Source organism: Agelaius tricolor, unplaced genomic scaffold (assembly GCF_023055355.1).
Source record: "Agelaius tricolor isolate 1412-34295 unplaced genomic scaffold, bAgeTri1.0.p SCAF_69, whole genome shotgun sequence".
In the NCBI taxonomy this organism is placed as follows: domain Eukaryota; kingdom Metazoa; phylum Chordata; class Aves; order Passeriformes; family Icteridae; genus Agelaius; species Agelaius tricolor.
The window spans coordinates 1389885-1406462 of NW_027269329.1; the positions used below are offsets into that span (position 1 = coordinate 1389885).

The 16578-nt window shown below is 57.3% G+C and overlaps 1 protein-coding gene across 11 annotated transcripts in view; it reads left to right on the plus strand.

The window, feature by feature from the left end:
- The window catches only part of LOC139584959 (rho guanine nucleotide exchange factor 11-like), a 34961-nt gene extending 18627 nt beyond the window's left edge, over positions 1-16334 (plus strand). For 3 of the 11 annotated variants that reach the window (XM_071417327.1, XM_071417331.1, XM_071417335.1), the window contains 20 exons: positions 200-332; positions 1342-1521; positions 2178-2225; positions 3074-3378; positions 4358-4504; positions 4988-5070; positions 5502-5627; positions 5982-6099; positions 7187-7365; positions 8351-8426; positions 9079-9249; positions 9974-10061; positions 10257-10358; positions 10901-10971; positions 11294-11614; positions 11845-12336; positions 13995-14087; positions 14533-14750; positions 15033-15247; positions 15897-16334. In XM_071417327.1, coding sequence (XP_071273428.1) covers positions 200-332; positions 1342-1521; positions 2178-2225; positions 3074-3378; positions 4358-4504; positions 4988-5070; positions 5502-5627; positions 5982-6099; positions 7187-7365; positions 8351-8426; positions 9079-9249; positions 9974-10061; positions 10257-10358; positions 10901-10971; positions 11294-11614; positions 11845-12336; positions 13995-14087; positions 14533-14750; positions 15033-15247; positions 15897-16113 — 3383 coding nt within the window. In that variant the 3' untranslated portion in view covers positions 16114-16334. The remainder of the gene's footprint in view (positions 1-199; positions 333-1341; positions 1522-2177; positions 2226-3073; positions 3379-4357; positions 4505-4987; positions 5071-5501; positions 5628-5981; positions 6100-7186; positions 7366-8350; positions 8427-9078; positions 9250-9973; positions 10062-10256; positions 10359-10900; positions 10972-11293; positions 11615-11844; positions 12337-13994; positions 14088-14532; positions 14751-15032; positions 15248-15896) is intronic. The other 8 variants (XM_071417328.1, XM_071417332.1, XM_071417330.1 and 5 more) reach the window with 6 other exon arrangements.
- Positions 16335-16578: the final 244 nt, after the last annotated feature.

Sequence of the window (16578 nt, forward strand, 5' to 3'; positions counted from 1 at the left end):
TGGGGTCAGGATTTGGGATCCGGGGTCAGGAATTCGGGATTTAGGCAGGGAATTTTGGGATTTTGGGGTCAGGATTTGGGATCCGGGATCAGGAGTTCGGGATTTAGGCAGGGAATTTCGGGATTTAGGGTCAGGATTTTGGGATCGGGGTCAGGAGCTGCCGTGTGGCGCCCCCAGCTCCCGGCGCTGCGTTTCCCAGCAGTGAGGCCGGGGAACGTGCGGACGATGATCCAGCACTTCGAGAACAGCCACGGGGAGCCCCCGGAGCCGGGCGGGGCCGAGCAGCGCCTGAGCACCGGCAGCGTCCCCGAGGAGCTGCTGGACCCCGGCAGGTGCGGCCGCCGCGGCCGGGGCGGCTCCCGACAGCCCGGGGCTCCCTGGGGCTCCTCACAGCTCCCGACAGCCCGGGGTTCCCCACAGCCCACAGCTCCCGACAGCCCGGGGCTCCCTGGGGCTCCTCACAGCTCCCGACAGCCCGGGGCTCCCTGGGGCTCCTCACAGCTCCCGACAGCCCGGGGCTCCCTGGGGCTCCTCACAGCTCCCGACAGCCCGGGGTTCCCCACAGCTCCCGACAGCCCGGGGCTCCCCAGGGCCTGGGGCTCCCACAGCTCCCAACAGCTCCCAACAGCTCCCCACAGCTCCCGACAGCCCGGGGCTCTCCCCACAGCTCCTCACAGCTCCTCACAGCTCCCCAGGGCCTGGGGCTCCCACAGCTCCCCACAGCCCGGGGCTCCCCACAGCCCACAGCTCCCACAGCTCCCGACAGCTCCCATGGCCCGGGGCTCCCACAGCTCCCAACCGCCCAGGGCTCCCACAGCTCCTCACAGCTCCCATGGCCCACAGCTCCCCACAGCCCACAGCTCCCCACGGCCTGGGGCTCCCCCAGCTCCCACAGCTCCCCACAGCTCCTCACAGCCCAGGGCTCCCACAGCTCCTCAGGGCTCGGGGCTCCCACAGCCCGGGGCTCCCACGGCTCCCCACAGCTCCTCACAGCCCGGGCCTCCCCACAGCCCAGGGCTCTGCGCCCAGACCGGGGCTCCCCACAGCCCGGGGCTCTCCCCACGGCCCGGGGCTCCCCACGGCCGGGGCTCTGCGCCCAGACACCGTGGCTGCCCTGAATCCCGGGTATTTTTTGCCCCAATTCCCATCATTTCCCCCCGCATTTCCCCGCTGTGCAGCAGCTCCCGGTGCGAGGTGCGCCTGATTTCTCCCGTGAATCCCGGTATTTTTTGCCCCAATTCCCGGTATTTTTTGCCCCAAATCCCGGGTATTTTTTGCCGTGAATCCGGTATTTTTGTGCCCCAATTCCCATTTCTCTCCCCGCATTTCCCCGCCGTGCAGCAGCTCCCGGTGCGAGGTGCGCCTGGGCCGCTCGGAGTCGCTCAAGGGCCGGGAGGAGCTGCGGCGCTCGCGGCGCTCGGAGCTGGTGCCGCGCTCCCGCAGCGACGTGGACATGGACGCGGGCAGCGACACCCCCCGGCTGCACTCGGCCTCCTCCTCCGCCTCCAGCCTCTCCAACAGGTGCGAAATCCTGGAATTCCCGCAAATCCCGGGGGCCCCGAGCCGCGGGGCTGGGGTAACAGGGGTCTGGGAACGGAATACGGGGAGGTGGGAGCGTCGGGATCCGGGGAATTTGGGATTTTGGGGGGTTTTTTTTTGGGAATTCTTACACCTCCAGACCCTCCAACAGGTGGGAAATCCTGGAAATCCCGGAATTCTGGGGGGCCCAGCCCCAGGTTTTGGGGTTTGGGATGGAAATCTTGGAAAGGAAGGGAAATTGGGATCAGGGGAAGTTTGGGATTTGGGGTTTTTTTGGGAGTTCTCGCCCCTTCAACCTCTCCAACAGGTGGGAATTCCCAGAAATCCCGGAATTCCCAGAATCCCAGAGGGCCCAGCCCTAGATTTGGGGTTTGGGATGGAAATCTTGGAAAGCAGAGGAAATTGGGATCGGGGGAAGTTTGGGATTTGGGGTTTTTGGGAATGGGATTTAGGGCGTTGGAAGGAGGGAGGGTTTTTTTTGCCTTCAGGTCCCAAATTCCTGCAGAATCCATGGAAAAATCCATGGAATTAACAGGGTTTGGGTTTGAATCCCTGGATTTCGAGGGCGAACTCACCAGGATGGGGGAAACCTTGGGATTTGGGGACACTCCAGGGGGATTTTTCCGTTCTTTTCCCAGATCCCTGGAAAACCCCACCCCCCCCTACACGCCAAAGATGGGGCGCAGGTGAGCGACCCCCCCTGGAATTCCCATTCCCACTTTCCCCATTTTTCCCTCTTCTTTCCCCATTTTTTTCCCTCATTCTTTCCCCATTTTTCCCTCTTCCCATTTTTTTCCTCATTCTTTCCCCATTTTTCCCTCTTTTTCCCATTTTTTCCCCTCATTCTTTCTCCACTTTTCCCATTTTTCCCCCATTTTTTCCCCTCATTCTTTCTCCACTTTTCCCATTTTCCCCCATTTTTTCCCTCATTCTTTCCCCATTTATCCCTCTTTTTTTCCCATTTCCCTTCCCAATTTTCCCCAAAATTTCCTCCATTTTTCCCCCTTCTTTCCCCATTTCCCCCCAGTTTTCCCCCAAATTCCCCCCAAAATTTCCCCCAATTTTCCCCGTTTTTCCCCCCAAATTTCCCTCCTTTTCCCCCCAATTTTCCCCATTTTTCCCCCTTCTTTCCCCATTTCCCCCCAGTTTCCCCCAAATTGCCCCCAAAATTTCCCCCAATTTTCCCCGTTTTTCCCCCCAAATTTCCCCCCTTTTTCCCCCAATTTTCCCCATTTTCCCCCCTTCTTTCCACATTTCCCCCGAGTTTTCCCCTAAATTCCCCCCAAAATTTCCCCCAATTTCCCCGTTTTTCCCCCCAAATTCCCCCCAAAATTTCCCCCAATTTTCCCGTTTTTCCCCCCAAATTTCCCCCCTTTTTCCCCCAGTTTTCCCCCAAATTTTCCCCCAATTTTCCCGTTTTTGCCCCCAAATTTCTGCCCTTTTCCCCCCAGTTTTTCCCCCCAAATTTCCCCCCTTTCCCCCCAATTTTCTGCACTTTTTCCCCCCCAAATTTCCCCCTTTTCCCCATTTCCAGGAGCATGGATTCTCCCAGCCTGGGCTTCGGGGCCGACGCTTTCCTCCCGCACCTCCTGGAGGACGAGCAGGGCCCGGGCCCGGACCTGGAGCCGGATCCCGAAGCGCAGAGCGCGCAGAATTGCCAGGGCTGGCAGCAGCAGCAGCCGAGCTCCCCCGGCAGCGGCCCGGGCTGGCAGCAGCAGCAGCAGCAGCAGCAGCAGCAGCAGAGCCCCAGCGGCGCCCAGAGCTGGCAGCACTCGGTGAGCCGCGAGCTGCTGGGCAGCCTCAGCCAGCGCGAGGTGGATCGGCAGGAGGTCATCAACGGTGCGGGAATGCCCGGGAATACCGGGAATACCCGGGGGAATGGCGGGGAATGCGGGAATGCCCGGGAATGGCGGGAATGGCGGGAATGGCGGAGGGGGAATGCGGGGAATGCCCGGGAATGGCGGGAAATGGCGGGGAATGCGGGAATGCCGGGGAATGCGGGGAATGCCCGGGAATGGCGGGGAATGCGGGAATGCCGGGGAATGCGGGAATGCCCGGGAAATGGCGGGAATGTCCGGGAAATGCGTGAATGCCCGGGAATGCCCGGGAAATGGCGGGAAATGCGGGAATGGCGGGAATACCGTGAATGGCGGGAATGTGGGAATGAGGGAATGCCCGGGAATGCCCGGGAAATGGCGGGAAATGCGGGAATGTGGGAAATGCGGGAATGCCCGGAAATGCAGGAAATGCGGGAATGCCCGGGGGGTGCTTCTGGGGGGAGCATTCCCGGGATCTGGGGGCTCATTCTTAGCCCTTTCCCAGGATTAAGGGATCATTCCTGGGATCTGGGGGCTCATTCCCAGTTCCATGCTGGGTTTGGGTCTCACTCCCGGGATCTGGGGGCTCATTCCTGGGATCTGGGGGCTCATTCCCTGTTCCGTGCTGGGTTTGGGGTCTCACTCCTGGGATCTGGGATCCCATTCCCGTTTTTTTCCCAGGATTTGGGGCTGGGTTTGGGGTTTTGGGTGTTGGGTTCTGCTCTGGGGGCTGCTTTCGGAATAGGACATCCCCAATGTCCCCTGTGCTGTCCCACCGGTGGGCTCGGTCCCTGTGTCCCCAGTGTGTCCCCAATGTCCCCAATGTGTCCCCAATGTCCCCAATGTCCCCCCAGAGCTGTTTGTCACCGAGCTGTCCCAGCTGTGTCCCCAATGTGTCCCCAATGTCCCCAATGTCCCCCCAGAGCTGTTTGTCACCGAGCTGTCCCAGCTGTGTCCCCAATGTCCCCAATGTGTCCCCAATGCCCCCAATGTGTCCCCAGAGCTGTTTGTCACCGAGCTGTCCCACCTGCGCATCCTGCGTGTTCTGGATTTGCTTTTCTTCCAACGCCTGCGCCGGGAGCAGCTCCTGAGCCGGGAGGAGCTGGGGCTGCTCTTCCCCAACCTGCCCGACCTCATCGACGTGCACAGTGAGGAAACCCCAAAATCCTGAAATCCTGAAACCCCAAAATCCTGAAATCCCAAATCCCCGAAATCCCAAATCCCTGAAACACCAAAATCCTGAAACCCCAAATCCCCGAAATCCTGAAATCCCAAATCCCCAAAATCCTGAAATTCCAAATTTGCCTCCCTTTTCCCTCCTTTTCCCATCTTTTTTGCCTCCCTCTTCCCATTCCTTTTCCCCCTTTTCCCCCACTCCTTTCCCATTCTTTTTTCCCCTTTTTCCCCTTTTTTCCCCACTCCTTTTCCCATTCCTTTCTCTCTTTTTTCCCCTGTGCTTCCCTCCCTTTTTCCATTCCTTTATTACTCTTTTCCCTCTTTCCCCCCTTTTCCCCCTTTCCCCCCTTTTCCCCCTTTTCCCCCCTTTTTTCCCCACTTTTCCCCTTTCTTCCCCACTCCTTTTCCCTACTCTTTCCCCCTGCCTTTTCCCATTCCTTTCCCTTCATTCCCAGGCTCCCTGTGGGAATCCATGCGGCGGCTCCGGGAGGAGCAGGGTCCCATCATCGGCGACATCGGGGACCTGATGCTGGCCCGGGTAGGGCAGACCCCGGCCCTCCCTCCCTCCTGGGCCACGGAACCTCCCGGGGGCGTTTGGGGAACCCCAGGGGCATTTGGGGAACCCCGGGGGTGTTTGGGGAACCCTGGGGGCGTTTGGGGAACCCCGGGGGCGTTTGGGGAACCCTGGGGGCGTTTGGGGAACCCCGGGGGTGTTTGGGGAACCCGGGGGCGTTTGGGGAACCCCAGAGGCGTTTGGGGAACCCGGGGGTGTTTGGGGAACCCTGGGGTCATTTGGGGAACCCCGGGGGTGTTTGGGGAACCCTGGGGGCGTTTGGGGAACCCCGGGGGCGTTTGGGGAACCCGGGGGCGTTTGGGGAACCCTGGGGGTGTTTGGGGATCCCGGGGCCATTTGGGGAACCCCGGGGGCGTTTGGGGGGGTTCCAATCCCGGCTTTCCCGGCGTTCCCAGTTCGAGGGCGCTGCCAAGGAGGAATTCCAGCGCGTGGCCGCCGCCTTCTGCTCCTCGCAGTCGATCGCGCTGGAGCTGATCCGCACCAAGCAGCGCAAGGAGAGCAGGTTCCAGCTCTTCATGCAGGTCTGGGACTTCCTGAGGGAACTCCTGCCTCTTTTACCTTTTCCCCACCTTTTTTACCTTTATCTCCACCTTTTATTTCCCTTTCCCCCCGTCCCCTGATTTTTTCCCCATCTTCTCTTTCCCCATTTATTTCCCCCAGTTTTCCCTGCGGCGGGGTCAGGAATTCTGGGATTTGAGGATTTCAGTGTTTGGCTCACTGAGGGTTTTGGGATTTGGGGGAACCGGTGGGGTCGGGAACTTTGGGGCTCAGGGAACCAATGGGGTCGGGAATTTCAGGATTTCAGGGTTCTGGAAACCAATGGGGTGAGGAATTCGGGGATTTTGGGAAGAAGAAGGGGTTGGGAATCCCTGCAGGAGGCCGAGAGCAACCCGCAGTGCCGGCGGCTGCAGCTGAAGGATCTGCTGATCGCCGAGATGCAGCGCCTGACCAAGTACCCGCTGCTGCTGGAGAACGTCATCAAGTGCACCCCGGGTAGGGACGGAGCGCCGGGGCCTTCCCTTGGCCCCTGCCCACCCCTGTTCATCCCCTGCCAACCCCTGTTCATCTCCTGTTCATCCCCTGTTCATCCCCTGCCCACCCCTGTTCACCCCCTGCCCACCCACTGCCCACCCCTGCTCACCCCCTGTCCATCCCCTGCCCACCCCTGTTCATCCCCTGCCCACCCCTGTTCATCCCCTGCCCACCCCTGTTCATCCCCTGCCCACCCCTGCTCATCCCCTGCCCACCCCTGCCCACCCCTGTTCATCTCCTGGTTTGCCCTGTTCATCCCCTGGTTTGCCCTGTAAATTCCATGGTTTGCCCTGTAAATTCCATGGTTTGCCCTGGATTTTCCATGGTTTTCCCTGGATTTTTTGTGGTTTTCCCTGCTTTTCCCCACCATTTTTCCCTGGATCGTTCCATGGGTTTTTCCCGTTATCCCATGGGTTTTTCCCACCATTTTTTCCCTGGATCTTTCCATGGGTTTTTCCCTGGATTTTCCCTATTTTCCCACTATTTTTCCCTGGATCGTTCCATGCGTTTTTCCCGTTATCCCGTGGGTTTTTCCCTGGATTTCCCCCGTTCCCAGCGGGCTCCCTGGAGCAGGAGAAGCTGTGCCCATTACCACCCCCATTTTTCCCCTACTAATGCCCTTTTTTCCCCTGGATTTCTCCCTGGATTTCTCCCTGGATTTCTCCCTGGATTTTTCCCATTTTCCCCCATTATCCCATGGATTTTCCCCTGGATTTTCCCCTGTATTTCCCCCATTATCCATGGATCTTCCCCGTTCCCAGGGGGCTCGGCAGAGCAGCAGAAGCTGCTCCGTGCCCGGGAGCAGAGCCGGGACGTGCTGTGGGTGTGGGATCAATGATCTCAATCCCATTTTCCCCTGGATTTCCCCTGGATTTCCCCCATTATCCATGGATTTCCCATCGCAGGGGGCTCGGCAGAGCAGCAGAAGCTGCTCCGTGCCCGGGAGCAGAGCCGGGACGTGCTGCGGGTGTGGGATCAGTGACAATCCCATTTTCTCCTGGATTTTCCCTGTATTTCCCCCATTATCCATGGATTTTCCCCATCCCAGGGGGCTCGGCAGAGCAGCAGAAGCTGCTCCGTGCCCGGGAGCAGAGCCGGGACGTGCTGCGGGCGGTGAACGAGGCCGTGCGCCGCGCCGAGAACCGGCAGCGCCTGCAGGAGCACCAGCGGCGCTTGGACACCTCGGCCCTGGAGAGGACCAGCAACCCCCTGGCCGCGGAGTTCCGGGTACTCCTGGCTGGTGCTCCTGGGGAAACGGGGGCTCCTGGGGGCCTGGGGCTGCTGCTGCTGAGGCCAGACGGCCTTGGGGACCCGCGGGGCTTAAGGGAATCCCCCATTGTTCCTTGGGAATCCCCATTGTTCCATGGGAATCCCCATTTCTGCACCCTGCCCTTATATGGGAAAGCAACCCTGGGTTTTAAGGAAATCTCCATTTTTCCATGGGAATCCCCATTTCCACACCCTGCCCTTCCATGGGGAACAAACCCTGGCTATTATGGGAATCCCCCATTTTTCCTTGGGAATCCCCATTTCTGCACCCCTGGCTTTCCCTGGGGAACAAACCTTGGATTTTAAGGGAATCCCCCATTTTTCCTTGAAAATCCCCATTTCTGCACCCCGGCTTTCCATGGGGAACAAACCCTGGGTTTTAAGGGAATCCCCCATTTTTCCATGGGAATCCCCATTTCCGCACCCTGCCCTTACATGGGGAACAAACCCTGGGTTTTATAGGAATCCCCCAATTTTATCTTGGGAATCCCCATTTCTGCACCCTGACTTTCCATGGAAATCCCCATTTCCACACCCTGCCCTTCCGTGGGGAACAAACCCTGGCTTTTATGGGAATCTCCCATTTTTCCTTGAAAAATCCCCATATCTGCACCCCGGCTTTCCCTGGAGAACCCCTGAGTTTTATAGGAATCCCCCGATTTTCCATGGGAATCCCCCGATTTTCCATGGGAATCCCTTGGTTTTTCCCCTTTTCCCATGAATCCCAGCCCCAGTGGAAAAACGACATGGGAAAAAAGCAACTGTTGGGGTTTTTTTCCCCTGGATTTTGGGGTGTTCTCCATAGATTTTGGGGCGTTTCCCATGGATTTGGAGCGATTCTGTGGATTTTGGGGTGTTTGCCCTGGATTTTGGGGCGTTTCTGTGGATTTTGGGGTGTTTCCCCTGGGTTTTTGGGTGTTTCTCATGGGTTTTGGTCCTGCAGAACCTGGACCTGACCTCGCACCGGATGATCCACGAGGGACCCCTGGCCTGGAGAGTGGGCAAGGACAAGAGCGTGGGTACGGACTGGGGGCAACTGGGAGGGACTGGGATCCAAAAATCCCAAAAACTTACCCCCAAAAACTGAAAAAAAAAAAATCACTAAAATATCACCAAAAAAAATCCCCAAAAATCAACAAAAAAGCCCCAAAAATCACCAAAAAAATCCCCAAAAATTAAAAAAAAAATCCCCCAAAACCTGAAAAAATATCACTAAAATATCACAAAAATTTTCCCCAAAAGTAAAAAAACTCCCCAAAAGTAAAAAAACTCCCCAAAAGTAAAAAAAACTCCACAAAATCCCCCAAAATAAAAAAAAAAATCCTCCAAAAACTGAAAAAAAAATCACAAAATATTCCCCCCCCAAAAAATCCCCCCAAAAAAAGCTTCAAAAATTAAAAAATAAAAAATCCCCCAAGAAACCCCCCCAAAAAAATAAAAAATCCGCCAAAAATTAAAAAAAAAATCCCCAAAAATCCCCCAAACCCCCAAAAAATCCCCAAAAAATCTCAAAAAAATCCCCAAAAAATCCCCCAAAATCCCCAAAAAATTCCTCAAAAATCTCAAAAAAATCCCCAAAAAAATCCCCAAAAATCACAAAAAAATCCCCCAAAACCCCCAAAAATCCCCCAAAATCCCCAACCCATCCCCGACCCGCCATGGATGCCGCAGAGCTGCACGTGCTGCTGCTGGAGGAGCTGCTGGTGCTGCTGCAGCGCCAGGACGAGCGCTGGCTGCTCAAGTGCCACAGCCGGGGCGGCCTGGGCGGCGCCGCCGACACCAAGCAGAGCTTCAGCCCCGTGCTCAAGCTGAGCTCGCTGCTCGTGCGCTCCGTGGCCACAGGTGGGAGCGGGGATCCGGGAAATCCGGGAATTCCGGGAATTCTGGGAATAACATGGGGGGTTTGTGCGAAAAAATGGGGGTTTTGTGTAAAAAAATGGGGGTTTTGTGTAAAAAAATGGGGTTTTTAATGGGGTAAATTGGGGTTCAGCCCCGTGCTCAAGCTGAGCTCGCTGCTCATGCACTCTGTGGCCATAGGTGGGAGTACCAAATCCCGGGAATTCCGGGAATTCTGGGAGTGAAATGGGGGAAAATGGGGGTTTCGTGTGAAAAAATGGGGTTTTCGTGTAAAAAAATGGGGTTTTCGTGTAAAAAAATGGGGTTTTTTGGGAGGGAAATGGGGCCTCAGCCCTGTCATCAGCTCAGTGCTCTGTGGGCAGGGAAAATCCCAGAACTGCGGGAATTTTGGAGGGAATTTTGGGAATTTTGCAGGTTTTCAGGGGAGGAAATGGGGGTTTTGTGTAAAAAAGGAGGGGTTTGGGGGGAAAATGGGGGGAAATGGGGGTTTTGTGTAAAAAAGGAGGGGTTTGAGGGGAAAATGGGGGAAATGGGGGTTTTGTGTAAAAAAGGAGGGGTTTGGGGGAAAATGGGGGTTCAGCCCTGTCCTGGAGCTCAGCTCCTGCTCATCTGCTCCATGGCCACAGGTAACCCTGGAATTCCGGGAATTTTGGGGAACTGTGGGGCTGGGAATGGGAGGAATTTTGGGAATTTTTGTCTCCCCCCCCAGACAAGCGCGCCCTGTTCATCATCTGCACCTCAGAGCTGGGACCCCAAATCTACGAGCTGGTGGCACTGACGTCCTCGGAGAAGAACACGTGAGGGGAAATCCTGGAATTCCTCCCTGGGATGGGCTGGAAAATGCCCTGGGATGGGCTGGAATTCCTCCCTGGGATGGGTTGGAAAATGCCCTGGGATGGGCTGGAATTCCTCCCTGGGATGAGGGGGGCTCCCGGGCAGGGCCGGGGTTCCCAGCTGGGATTCCCGTGCGTGATTCCCGCCTGGAATTGCAGGTGGATGCAGCTGCTGGAGCAGGCAGTGCAAGGGGCCACCAGGAGCCTCCCGGGGCCACCGAAACAGGGACAGAGCGAGGGCAGCGGGAACGGAGCCGCCAGGTGGGAAAAGGGGGAAAACGGGGAAAATGGGGATAATGGGAATGGTGGGGATGGATGTTGGGGATGGTGGGGATAATGGGGATAATGGGAATGGTGGGGATGGATGTTGGGGATGGTGGGATAATGGGGATAATGGGGATAATGGGAATGGTGGGGATGGATGTTGGGGATGGTGGGATAATGGGAAGATTGGGAATGGGATAATGGGGATAATGGGAATGGGAATCAGAATGGGGATGAGGATGGGAATGACAATGGCAATGGGAGTGGGGATGAGGATGGGAATGGGATTGGGTTGGGAATGGGATTGGGTTGGGAATGGGATGGAGCTCAGGCGGTTCCTGGTGTCCCCAGAGGGTCCCTGGGGTGGGGGCTCGGGGCTGCCTGTCCCTGTCCCTGTCCCTGTCCCATTCCCAATCCCATCCCATTCCCGTTCCCATTCCTGTTCCCGTTCCCATTCCCGTTCCTGTTCCCATTCCCGTTCCCATTCCTGTTCCCATTCCCGTTCCCATTCCCGTTCCCATTCCCGTTCCCATTCCCAGCCTGCTGCTGCCGGACCCTGCCATGTCCCCGGAGCTGGCGCGAGACACCGAGCCCGAGGATTGCTCCTCAGGTACTGCTGTCCCTGTCCCTGTCCCTGTCCCTGCTGTCCCTGTCCCTGTCACCTCCTCTCCTGTCCCTGTCCCTGTCCCTGTCCCTGTCCCGAGGATTGCTCCTCAGGTACTGCTGGGGCTGTCCCTGTCCCTGTCCCAGAGCTGGCAGTGATTGACCCCTGTCCCTGTCCCTGTCCCAGAGCTGGCAGTGACCCCTGTCCCTGTCCCTGTCCCTGTCCCACAGGTGGCAGTGATTGACCCCTGTCCCTGTCCCTGTCCCTGTCCCTGTCCCAGAGCTGGCAGTGATTGACCCCTGTCCCTGTCCCTGTCCCTGTCCCACAGGTGGCAGTGACCCCGAGCCCTCGGGCCGGGCCCGGCCGCTGCAGGAGCTGCTGGAGGAGCCGCGAGGGGCCCGGGATGGGGCCGGGGATGGGGACGGGGACGGGGACAGGGACGGGGCTGGGGACGGGGACAGGGACGGGGACAGGGACGGGGACAGTGACCCCGACCTGGGGGACCCCGACCCTGACCCTGACCCCGACCCCGGGGACCCCGGCCCCGCCCGGGGGGACCCCGACCCCATCCCGGGGGGTCCCAACCCCGCCCCGGGAGCCCCCAAATGCCCCGGGAGCGCTGGAGTGCTGGAGGCAGCGCTGGAGGACGGTGAGAGACCCCAGAATCCCAAATTCCCCCGGTGTCCTTCCCCATTCCCTGCGGAAACCCCAAATCCCCCAAATCCCCCAATTCCCCCAGTTCCTCTGTTCCCTGGGGAAAGTCCCAAATTCCCCAGTTTTCCTTCCTCTGTTTCCTTGGGAAATCCCAAATTCCCCAGTTTTCCTTCCTCCATTCCACTTGGGAAACCCCAAATCCCATTTTTCCCTCCCCGCTCCCAGTGGAGGCCCTGCGGCTCCTGATTGTCCGGAGGCTCCGGCCGGGCCGGGATCCCGACCCCGAGGATGGACAGACCCCCATGGCCGGAGCGGCCTCGGGACAGGACAGTGACCCCCGGGGCTCCGGCCGGGAATTCCCAGTGTCCAGCCAGGAATTCCCAACGTCCGGCCAGGAATTCCCAATATCCAGCCAGGAATTCCCAGTGTCCAGCCAGGAATTCCCAACGTCCAGCCAGGAATTCCCAGTATCCAGCCAGGAATTCCCAATGTCCGGCCAGGACTCGACCTCGTCCGGCCGGGATTCCGGGATGTCCAGCTGGGAATTCCCAGGGTCCGGCCGGGAATTCCCAGTGTCCAGCCAGGATTCTGGGATGTCCAGTCAGGAGTTCCCGGTGTCCAGCCAGGACTCGGCCACGTCCGGCTGGGAATTCCCGGGGTCCGGCCAGGAAGGGCCGGAGGGGCCGGAGCCCAACGGGATCCGAATCAACCGGAAAGGTAAAGGGGGATTTGGGGGGAATTGGGGCAGGAATTTGGGGTGAGAATTGGGGGAGATTTGGGGGAAATTGGGGCAGGAATTTGGGGTGAGAATTGGGGGAAATTGGGGCAGGAATTTGGGGGGATTTGGGGGAAATTGGGGCAGGAATTTGAGTGGGATTTGGGGGAAATTGGGGCAGGAATTTGGGGTGAGAATTGGGGGAGATTGGGGCAGGAATTTGTGTGGGATTTGGGGGAAATCGGGGCAGGAATGTGGGGGGATTTTTGGCAGGAATTTGGGGGTAATTGGGGAAGGAATTTCTGTGGGATTTGGGAGGGACTGGGGCAGGAATTTGGGGTGAGAATCGGGGGGAATTGGGGCAGGGATTTGGGGTGATTGGGGCAGGAATTTGGGGCAGGAATTGAAGCAGGAATTTGCGGGGATTTGGGAGGGATTTGGGGCAGGAATTCGGGGGGATTTAGGGCAGGAATTCGGGGGGAATTGGGGCAGGGATTTGTGTGGGATTTGGGGCAGGAATTGGAGTGAGAATTGGGGTGGATTTGGGGTAGGATTGGGAGAATTTTGGGAGATTTGGGGTGGGATTTGTGGGGGAATCGATGGGAATTCCCTGCAGTGCCTGATGCGATCCCTGCTGGGATTTGGGGCCTCGTTCCAGGATTTGGGGCCTCGTTCCCTGTCCCTCTCTGGGATTTGGGGTCTCGTTCCCTGCTCCTTCCCAGATTTGGGGTCTCATTCCCTGCTCCTTTTGGGGATTTGGGGTCTCATTCCCAGCCCTTTTCCCAGATTTGGGGTCTCATTCCCTGGGTGCTGATTTCGGGTTCGTGATTTCGGGTTCTGGGTTTTGGTGCTGATTTTTGGGTGTTGATTTCAGGGTGTTCATTTGGGGTGCTGATTCTGGGGTGCTGATTTTGGGGTTCTTACTTGGGGTGCTGATATTGAGATTTTGATTTTGGGGTGCTGATTTAGGGGTTCTGATTTTGGGGTTCTGATTTTGGGATTCTGATTTTGGGATTTTGATTTTGGGTTCTGATTTTGGGATTCTGATTTTGGGATTTTGATTTTGGGTTCTGATTTTGGGCTTCTGATTTGGGTCTTGGTGCTGGTGCCAATTTTGGGGTGCTGCTTTTGGGTGCCAATGTTGGGTCCCAGCTTTGGGTGCTGGGTGCTAATTTTGGGTGCTGATTAATTTTGGGTGCTGATTTGGGGTTCTGGGTGCTGATCAGTTTTGGGTGCTGATTTTGGGGTGCTAATGAATTTCGGGTTCTGATGAATTTTGGGTTCTAATTTGGGGTTCTGAACACTAATTTTGGTATTTTGGGGTGCTTCTTCTTGGTGCTGGGCGCTAATTAATTTGGGTTGCTAATTCTGGGTGCTAATTAACTTCGGGTGCCGATTTTGGGGTGCTGGGTGCTAATTAGGGGCGCTAATTAACTTCGGGGTGCTGATTTCGGGTGCCAATTAATTTCGGGTGCTAATTGGGGGTGCTAATGAACTAATTGAGGTGCTGATGAGCTAATTGGGGTGCTAATGAGCTAATTGGGGTGCTAATTAACCAATTGGGTGCTAATTAACCAATTGGGTGCTAATTACCGCATTCCGGTGGCGGGTGCTCCCCCTTCCCCTCCCCCCCCCCCCCCCCCCTTTTTTGGGGGCCCAGCCCAGGAGGAGGGGCCGGAGGAGGCCACGCCCCTGCGCGGCTGCAGCCAATCAGAGCCCGAGCTGCGGGAAGGAGGCGGAGCCAGCGCCGAGGGTAACCGGCCCCTCCCCCCACCCCAAAAACCCCGAAAGGGCCCCAAAAAACCCGAAAGGGCCCCCAGAATCACAAAAGGGACACCAAAAACCCAAAACGGGCCACAAAAAACCCAAAACGGGCCACCAAAAACCCAAAACGGGCCACAAAAACCCAAAACGGGCCACCAGAATCACAAAAGGGACACCAAAAACCATTTGGGCCACCAAAAACCCAAAAAGTGCCACCAAAACCTCTTTGGGGGCACCAAATCCCCCCCTGGGGCCACCAAAAATCCTCTGGGCCTCCAAATGTCCCTTTGGGGACACCAAAATCTCCAGAAGGGCCATCAGAAACACCCTCGGGGGCCACCAGGAGCCCTTGTGGGGCCACCAGAGTCCCCAGGGCCACCCCGTGTCCCCTGATGTCCCCTGATGTCCCCTGATGTCCCCTGTCCCTCCTGCAGGGAATTTCTTCTACCTGAGCCTCCCCACGGGATCCCCCCGGCCAGGAGGGGACACTGGGGACAGCAATGGGGACACCAGGGACACCCCTGGGGACATCGGGGACAGCTCTGGGGACACCCCTGGGGACACCAGGGACACGCAAGGGGACACGCAAGGGGACACGGAGCTGATCCTGGGGACCCTGGAGAAGCTGAGGGGGAAACTGCTGAGCCTCAGGGTGAGTGACAGCGATGGGGACACTGGGGACACTGGGGACAGCAATGGGGACAGCAATGGGGACAGCAATGGGGACAGCAATGGGGACATTGGGGACAGCAATGGGAACTGCTGAGCCTCAGGGTGAGACTGGGGACACTGGGGACGTTGGGGACAGGGTGACATCACTGGGGACACGGATGGGAGGATGGGGACATTAAGGGGGTCCTGGAATGGGGACATGGGGGGACACTGGGGTGTCCCAGCTGTCCCCAGCTGTCCCCAGCTGTCCCTGTCCCCGCAGGCCATGGAAGCCGCTCACCAGCAGCTGCTGCGCTCCCTGCGGGGTGGCCATGCCAGTGTCCCCAACGTCCCCAGCACCGTCCCCAGTGTCCCCAGCATCGCCCCCGGGCGGGCCCCCACTGCCCCCCAGCCCCCAGCGCTCGCCGCAGGCCCCGCGGGGACACGGGGGACACGGGGGACACGGGGGACACGGTGGCACTGCCACCCCCGGCGCAGGTGAGAGCCCCAGGGGCGCCTGCAGTGTCCCCTCCCTGTGCCCCTGCCCACAGCACCGTGATTGCCCCATTCATTTCCCATTATTCCCCCATTATTTCCCCCATTGATTTCCCATTATTCTCGTTATTCCCCCACTAATTTCCCTTTATCCCATTTTTTCCCATTTCCCCCATTATTTGCCCCATTAATTTTGCCATTATTTTCCCATTATTCCCCTGTTAATTTTCCCCATTATTCCCCCATTATTTCCCCCATTAATTTCCCATTTCCCCCATTATTCCCCCCATTATTTCCCCCATTTATTTCCCTATTATTCCCCCATTAATTTCCCATTTCCCCCATTATTCCCCCATTAATTTCCCATTTCCCCCATTAATTTCCCATTTCCCCCATTATTTTCCCCATTATTCCCCCCATTAATTTCCCATTTTCCCCATTATTTCCCCCATTATTTCCCCCATTATTTCCCCCATTAATTTCCCATTTTCCCCATTATTCCCCCCATTATTCCCCCCATTAATTTCCCATTTTCCCCATTATTTCCCCCATTATTCCCCCCATTATTCCCCCCATTAATTTCCCATTTCCCCCATTATTTCCCCCATTATTCCCCCATTATTCCCCCCATTATTTCCCCCTTCTCTTGCAGGCTCCAACGCCCCCGCCCACCTTTAACCCGGAGGGGGGGGACGGGCTGGAATTTCCCTCCCCTCCCCCAGACCCCCGGAAGATTTTCCAGGGAATTCCGGCCGGGAATTCCCCCCGGACGGCCGGACAGACGGACAAATGCACTTTGTTGGGAATTCCCCCTTTTTCCCCCCAAAATCCCCTATAAATATGTACGTACTGCCCCCCCCCCGCTGTAAATACCCCCGGGTGTCCCCCCCGTCCCCTCCCGGTGACAATCGGGGGTGACACGGTGACAATCGGGGGGTGGCACCCCCGCAGTCCCGGGATCCCCCCCCAAACCCAGGTTTGCCCCCAGAATCCCGGATTTGCCCCAAATCCCGGGTTTTGCCCCCAGATCCCGGGTCCAATATAAATATTATAAATACAGAGCCCGGGGGGCGCTGGAAGCTGGGAAGGATCCCCAGGTCTGGAGTCCTTTCTTGTGGGATTTGGGGTTTTTTTATGGGATTTGGGGGGTTTTTATGGGATTTGGGGGTTTTTATGGGATTGGGGTTTTTTTTTTATGGGATTTGAGGTTTTTATGGGATTTTGGGGTTCTTTTTATGGTATTTGGGGTTCTTTTTATGGTATTTGGGGTTTTTTTTAATGGGATTTGGGGGTTCTTTTTCTGTGGGGAATTGGGGGGATTTATGGGGAGTTTT